Consider the following 8,167-nt stretch of genomic DNA (forward strand, 5'->3'; position numbering starts at 1 on the left):
CTTTAAGTTTGAATGATAAAAATCAGTCGAAAACCGAAACTTTTCCCGATAAGTCATAGATATATTCAGCAGCTTTAAGAATGTCAAGAATATGCCACTGCTGGTCCCCGAGGGCATCACCATCCAAGTAGTCAGCACTTCAGTGTTGACATGATTATCAATTATGTGGTCACTTTATAAATTTCCTGTTAACAAAGTATATTTTTTCAGAAAAACTAAGGATTTGCTTATCCCAAGCATAGATTACCTTAGCCGTATTTAAAACAACTTTTTGGTATTTTTGGCCCACAATGCTCTTCAACTTTGTACTTGTTTGGCTAAATAACTGTGTTGATCTGAGCGTCACTGGTGAGTCTTAAAACGCACGTAAGGAGTATTACATTATAATCCTGGTACCTTAGATAACTATCACGATATATTCAGACATTATTAAGAACGTCAAGAATATGTCAAGACATATTAAGGCATTATTAAGAACGTCAAGAATATGTCAAGACATATTAAGGCATTATTAAGAACGTCAAGAATATGTCATGACATATTCAGACATTATTAAGAATGTCAAGATTATGTCAAGACTTATAGAGACAAATTAAAGACAGTAAACAAATTGGTCATGACTGATGAAGACTCCTATCAGATGATACAGAAAGTGTCGTGAATTTTTTAGAGAATTTTAATACTGTCAAGATATTTGTCAAGAAAAATGTATGCAAATTCAGACAAAAAATGGTCTTTTCAGACCCTTTGACTTTTATAGTGCTTCCTAAGGCTTGGTATTACCTAGCTGATGTTAAAGGGAGTCTTTTGTATATAACCCATAAGATTTTTCTTCCCATAACCCATAGTTTAGCCAATTTTGCATCTCATATATCACAGTGAACCTGAAACAAAGGATAATACTGCTACTAAATCCTTGAACTAAACATTGGCACATATAGACGACTTTACACTAAAATCAATGGCAAACGGTACGATTCCAACTCCCTAGTATCAATTTTCCATTTCTCAACAGTAACATAACCTCTGTCTTATCGTTTGATGTTTACATATCTCAGTTGATACGTTGTGATTGTGCATGTTAACACTATACAGACTGCATATACAGGACTGGGCTCCTTACACAGAAACTGCTACAACAGAGTTATGAGGAGCCAAGGTTGTAAATGAAACTCCGTAATTGTATGAACACCATCACGAATTAGTTGATATATCCGATGAATCTGTGTCTAAACTATCTAAGGGCATTAAAACCACGTCTTAGGTTGTGGTTTACCATTTACGTCGTCTAGTTTTTAAAGAACCGGTCGTGATCTATTCCCGAATATATATAAAAAAAAAGAAGATGTGGTATGATTGCCAATGAGACAACTGTCCACAAGAGACCAAAATGACACAGACATTAACAATTATAGGTCACCGTACGGCCTTCAACAACGAGCAAAACCCATACCGCATAGTCAGCTTTAAACGGCCCCGATAAGACAACGTAAAACAATTCTAACGAGAAAACTAACGGCCTTATTAATATAAAAAAAAAATTAACGAAATACAAATATGTAACACATAAACAAACGACAACTACTGAATTATAGGCTCCTGACTTGGGACAGGCACATATGACTTGTTTGCTCCGTGTGAATTTACATTGCTAGAAGACATGGCTCCGTATTTGTTTATCCAAGATTCATGTATTCAGTTATGATGTTTTGTTTGTAACTCTGGTCGGATATTGTTTTATGTCTTGTAGTTGTACTTTTTGTTTTGCACTTCAGTGTTTCTGGTGGACAGCGGTATACTACTGTTGTCTTTATTCCTGATCTAATATCATGTTTTGCTTGATTTTTATTCACACTACAACGTATAATGGACTGGTGTTGACCAACGATACATAAAAGTCGTCGCCGATCGTTTCCCAATAATATGTCATCGTGTTGCAGTTGAGAGTTGTGAAATACTCTTTACATTTGTATATGGTGTCAATCACATACATTTACAATCTTTGTTTTTGATTGGGATTTGTAAACAATGAGGTATATCACCTGTTTATATTGTGAACGGATACAATTACGGGTACGGTCACTGGACTAGTATATAATTGTTTAGGGGCCAGCTGAAGGACGCCTCCGGGTTCGGGAATTTCTCGCTACATTGAAGACCTGTTGGTGACCCTCTGTTGTTGTTTTTTATTTGGTCGGGTTGTTGTCTCTTTGACACATTCCCCATTTCCATTCTCAATTTTACATTAGCTGCACATGCAGATTAGAACTTATCGAGTCGACATTAATTGATTAAACCCAGGTGAAATTTTAATAATGTTTAAATAGTTCTATTTCAATAAATTATATCACAAAACAATATATACTACTTCGTTACTTTTATTTTAATTCGGTGTTGTAATACTTTTCCCCATGTGTACATGTATATTGTATCCTTATATATGCATGTACCTTACATATTTAACAAACAATTCTATACAAATGCCTGTACCAAGTCAGGAATATGACAGTTGTGTTATACATTCGTTTGGTGTATTTTAGAACTTGATTTTGCTATTTGATAAGGGACTTTCCGTTTTGAATTTTCCTCGGAGTTAAGTATTATTGTGATTTTAATTTTTCTATGAGGAATATATTGTCACTCGACATGAAAATCATGGGTTAATTTTCATTTAAATGCAGTGAGTTACGCCAAAATAACAGTGTGCGATTAATTAACCTATCAATCTCCGGTGGAATATCAGTTAGACATAAGTTTTCTACTACCACAAAGACGTCACTAACACTCATGTTAAGGTGGTCCGGGTGTATTTTCTATCTTGGATTTTGAAGTAGCAGATAAATATTGTTCTAGATCTTTAACGAATTCTGCAAATTTTGAGAGTAATATGTTAACATAGAAAATTGTGTGTTTTGTCATATTTACAGCTGTACGTTTTAAACATCACAATATTTTTGTCTGATTCAATTTTTTTCAAGTTTGCCAAATAAATGGAGATAGCTCAGATATAGTTCCACTAGAAAGTGTTGTGCATTAACATATTTGAACATGTAGCAAATAAAACAAGTCCGGTGACACCATTTGTTTTTTCTTTTTCTTATCCGAATGCATGTTATAAGAGCCATTTGCTCACCTTTAATCTTAAAATATTATGGTATAGTTTTCTTTTTATCTCATAAAATTTTGTATAACCTGTAGCATAAAAAAAAGTCTGGTGACCCATAATTTATTGAAAAAAGCATGATAAAATCTTTCTTTTTACAAATAATGATAAAATTCTATGGATTTTAATTAAGATGCCCCAGCCACCTTAAAAACAGCAACAGATAAGAAATCATCGAGTGAATACGAAAGCAGATAAGTAAATGTATCTATTGAAGAGGATAGCCTTAACAAACGGCCGGTTTCAGGGCCATCATATTTTTTTTACAAAAATGGTCTACTTCTGTTGCATATACTATGTTTTCTAAGACCAGAGTAATTTTCTCACGAAGATTTGTTTATTTTGACAATCTGTTGTGTTAGTAAAGCTTGTGCTGTTTTTAAGTATTTTATATGGCTTGATTTGCCCTTCTATTGTTAGTTCTGTATACTACATTCTAAGTGTGGTCTTTTATGAAGCAATGTATATTTCAAACCATAAAAAAGAATGATGAATATAGCATCTAAGGGTATCCATCGTTTCTATGGACCATAATTGTATAGTTTCTACATTTATTTGAAATTAATTCAAGACTACATGTTCATTCATTGTATGTGTACAATGTATTGAATGAACCTGTTAGATTTTGATAGTAAGATACATTTAGATAGATAAATTAAAAAATAAAATAAAATAAGAAAAAGTGATATGATTGCTAATAAGACAACTAACCACTAGAGAACAAACGACAAAGATTATAAACAACTAAATTTGCCTTAAGAATGAGCATATCTCATAGCCATACCATATACATGTAGTACATGTAAGCTTAGCTATTGAAGACCTTTTTTTATGATATCTATTCAATTCCAAAATATCTTATAAAATGTTCATGTCTTATACAATATGTAAGATATCATGCATTATTTGGTATATGTCTTAATTAATTTGAAGTGAAATATCTTATATTTTTTATAGGATATTTAATTAACGATATACCAGATATCTGTAGAAGAAACATTTAAACCAAAATTCGATATCTTCAATAATATATCAGAAAGATAACGTATTCCTGCAGATGTACCTATAGAGACATTAGCTCTCAAATTCAAGATCACCAATTTGACGTCATTTTTTTTATATTTTTTTCATAGTATTCTTAAACGCAAAGTCACATCATATAAGTCCAAAAGAATCTATAATTGACAATGCATGAACTTGTTTTAATATATCAGCATGTCGTTCGTATTTTATACTTACCTAGACACCATCGGATTTCAAATTGTTTTAAAAGACTACAGATAGTTTTTCGACCTGATATAAACCTATAAAATTATATATATATATAACAAGAGAAAGAGGAGCACTCGGAGTTGTGTAATTACGATTTGCCCAACTCTGTTTGATTACATACCATTAGATACATATAGCTGATATGCGGTATGAGCTTTGCTCATTGTTGAAGGCCGTACGGTGACCTATAGTTGTTAATTTCTGTGTCATTTTGATCACTTGTAGAGAGTTGTCTCATTGGCAATCATACCACATATTATTTTCTTATGTTTGAAAGAGTAAACAAACCATTATCATACCTAGCTATAAAAGATTTTGTTTGTGCCGGATCGGTCAAAGAAATTTTATTTTCTGTTACATCCTTATTTCACTTTTCATTGTTAATAACTGAACATACTTAGAGCATGCGTACCCAATTTTCAGCGAAAGAACACATTAAGGTTACATAAATACGGGTTCAACTGAGGTTGCAAAGTTCCCATTACCAACGATTTTCAATCTTAATTTGACACATTGAACCGAAGCGAAAATAGCGGAAATGTATTCCGATTTTATAATTTATTTGAAACGAAAAAAATCAAATCTAAATAAATTGTTTTTCTTATTAATAATAGAACGTGATATTTTGAATAGTTTATCCAATATATTTACAGTACTTAATATAAATATTTAATTAACTGTATCATAAGATATCTTGAAAATGAAATAAATATAAAACCGATTTACATAAAATCAAAAGACAAAAGCAACGTCCTGGTTAAAGCTAAAACAAAATAATTTACAATATAACGTACATTTAATCTTGTTTCAGAACAATTTACGACAAAATCAATTGCAAACTTTTAAAACTGTGTAGCAAACTAATTAATGTGGAATATATTTTGTAAAAAGTCGAGATTGTGGAGATTTAAAAACCGATACACTGATTTACTGGTGCAAAATAAAGATCTTTTCGTCTTGGATATAACTTTTAAAGAGACGAACATGTTACTTTGTTTTATCTAGTAATCTAGTAATCTAGTAATGAAAGAATTGATAACAATATATGTGTCTTTATTACTCTAATCCATAACTACATATACTTTATATAAGGTCAACGAAATATCTGAAAATTTTATGATAGTCAAAAACGTGAGAAACGTGTAAAATAGATTTGACAAGCTTACTGAGTCTACGTCAATTATTGAAGGCATGACTAATGTTAGCTTTCATTTTTTGAAAATGGAGATAGTGTATTGATTCTTGAACAATCTTTATGTAATGCTCTTAGTTGTAAGACATTTCCGTTGAACACCAGCAGAGATTTTGATATAAACATGATTATCCACTTATCATTTAAATTAATGTTGATTTCGTCAGTTTACATGTACTTGAAATTCAGTGTAAAGCAATTAAATTATTTCCTAGACATTATGTTCGTCTTTATGTTTTTCGACTACGCAACGCTTACTTTTTAATGTAGAATAAGAACATATGTTGTTTACTTTTAAAGTATTTAGACGTATTTACATATGAGTTGTGTATTATTTATAGGTGATTAGTGTTGTTTAGACATGAGTTTCACTTCTCACATTGTTTGCCTGACATAGCAAAGTTTTTGATTCTTCTCTATCAGCATTTAACACTGAAGGGGTGGTTTGTGACGACTGTTCTTTTTTACTGCTAAACCTTGAGCAAAACTTGTTCTTAAAATCACTTCTGAATCTATCACCGAACGTAAGATATATCACAATGTTAACGGCAAAGCTAAGGTAATAAATTGTCTCAAATATGTATTTCAACGATACCACCAATGGATCTATCTCTTCCAGCGCGACAAAGCTTGAAATTGCAAGATGTGTTCGAACAACGTGACTTGGTAAACTGAGCAAAATGAATGCAAGTGACACAGAAAACAAGAGTTTTGTTACTTTACTTTGCGGGGTGCTCTGTCTTCTGTCTTTCTGTTGAGATTTTCCAGTAAGGCGAGCTTGTTGTCTTCGAAGAAGTTCTAATAAATTGTACGTAATTGGTATCATTAGAACTATTGTTATCAATGTTGGCAGTACAAGCGTTACGACGGTGTCAATATAATACAAGTACTGTAAGATGTAATTAAACTCCTGGATCGGCAAACACAGTGACATACCAGAGGGAGCTATCTTGACAGTGAAAGTCCATAAAGTGAAATTGTAAATTATAAATGAAATTAGTGTGAACAGTACAATTATAATCTTTGCCTTCCTTGTTGTGCAATATGTATTAACTTGAAACGGCATACAAATCCGAATGTAGTTTTCAAACGTTACTATCACGATAAACCACACAGATAAAAACGCACAGACATATGATAAGAATATAATAGACTGGCATAATCCGGGAGCTTTAAATGCATTCACTTGCATATCACCTAACCAAATAAAAAACAATGATATCAAAAAGCCTGTATCCGAGAGCGAACGTACCCCTAGATAGAGGCTGCATGATGTTTTCCTCTGTGATTTACTGAGAAAGATGGCTGCTGATAAAAAGTTCCCGATAAATCCTGACAGACATATGACAGGCTTTGAATACTTCTGTATATCTCTTTCTAAGTTCACTGTTCCGTAATAGTTGAGATATTCTGTTGTACTATTTTGATAGATTTCCGTCGCATTCACATGCATGTCTGAAGTTTTTCTTATCTCCTGTAAATAAAAAGAATGTTATATTAATTTAAAGGGAAACACATTTAGTATATCAACTTCACAAATAATACATGATGGTCTTGATGTATAGATTCTGCGTACTGAAGTTGTTTATCATCTGAAAAACGTGTTATAATGTCTGTTATTTTGTCTTTGTTCTATTATTAATTTTACTTTTACTGTTTGGTCTGTTTTCTGTGATATCCATTTGACGTGGCTCGGTACTTAGACATCCCGTCAATGTGATTGTTTTGTCTTTCATTTTTGCTGGACAGGTGTGTTTAGTTTGTGCGACTTGTGTTTTTTTTTTTTTTATATTGACGTGACTCCGCACTTTCAAAGATCCCGCCATTATGTTATTGTTCTATTATATGTCATTATGTTATTGTTCTATTATATGTCATTATGTTATTGTTCTATTATATGTCATTATGTTATTGTTCTATTATATGTCATTATGTTATTGTTCTATTCTAAATTTGAAAATACTATGAACGACTAAATTATCTTACTCGCATAGTGGTATTAACCCTATATATATTCATCAAAATTCTAAAGAACCTCTGGATAGTTTTAAATCTCGGTCTGTTTCTGAATTTTTTTCTAATATAACTTTTGATTTAAAACCCTGTATACCACCATTCCCTATTATATTTTTTTGGAAAATACTTTGAACGACAAAATTATTTTATATTTCTTCCTATGTGACATTTACATTTTCTGACGTCAAACACTTGAAGCAATGAATGTGGTTATTAAATATGAAAGATACTTTTCTTGCTTTTTTGTTAAATATTTGTTTGTTTTGTGATTGCAACACATAGATGACCTGCTGTACCCATATTTTGACTATTGTATCTACTCTGTCTGTTTTGGTCAAGCATCGTTGTAAATATAATGGAATTTGATGCGACTGTGAGAGGTTTAGCGCTATAAAACAATGTTCAATCCACCATTTTCTACATTTGAAAATGCCTGTTCCAAGTCAGGAATATGACAGTTTTTGTCCATTCGGGTGATGTGTTTTATCACTTGAAGGTATAAGGTGTTTTTTTATACTGACAAA

General features: G+C 31.8%; 1 protein-coding gene across 1 annotated transcript; it reads right to left on the reverse strand.

The window, feature by feature from the left end:
- Nucleotides 1–5,750: 5,750 nt before the first annotated feature.
- On the reverse strand, nucleotides 5,751–7,095 carry LOC143066325 (mu-type opioid receptor-like). The gene has a single exon (XM_076239295.1). It carries the CDS (start codon nucleotides 7,078–7,080, stop codon nucleotides 5,983–5,985), a length of 1,098 nt encoding a protein of 365 aa, XP_076095410.1. The 5' UTR covers nucleotides 7,081–7,095; the 3' UTR covers nucleotides 5,751–5,982.
- Nucleotides 7,096–8,167: the final 1,072 nt, after the last annotated feature.

Source organism: Mytilus galloprovincialis, chromosome 3, assembly GCF_965363235.1.
Source record: "Mytilus galloprovincialis chromosome 3, xbMytGall1.hap1.1, whole genome shotgun sequence".
NCBI lineage: Eukaryota > Metazoa > Mollusca > Bivalvia > Mytilida > Mytilidae > Mytilus > Mytilus galloprovincialis.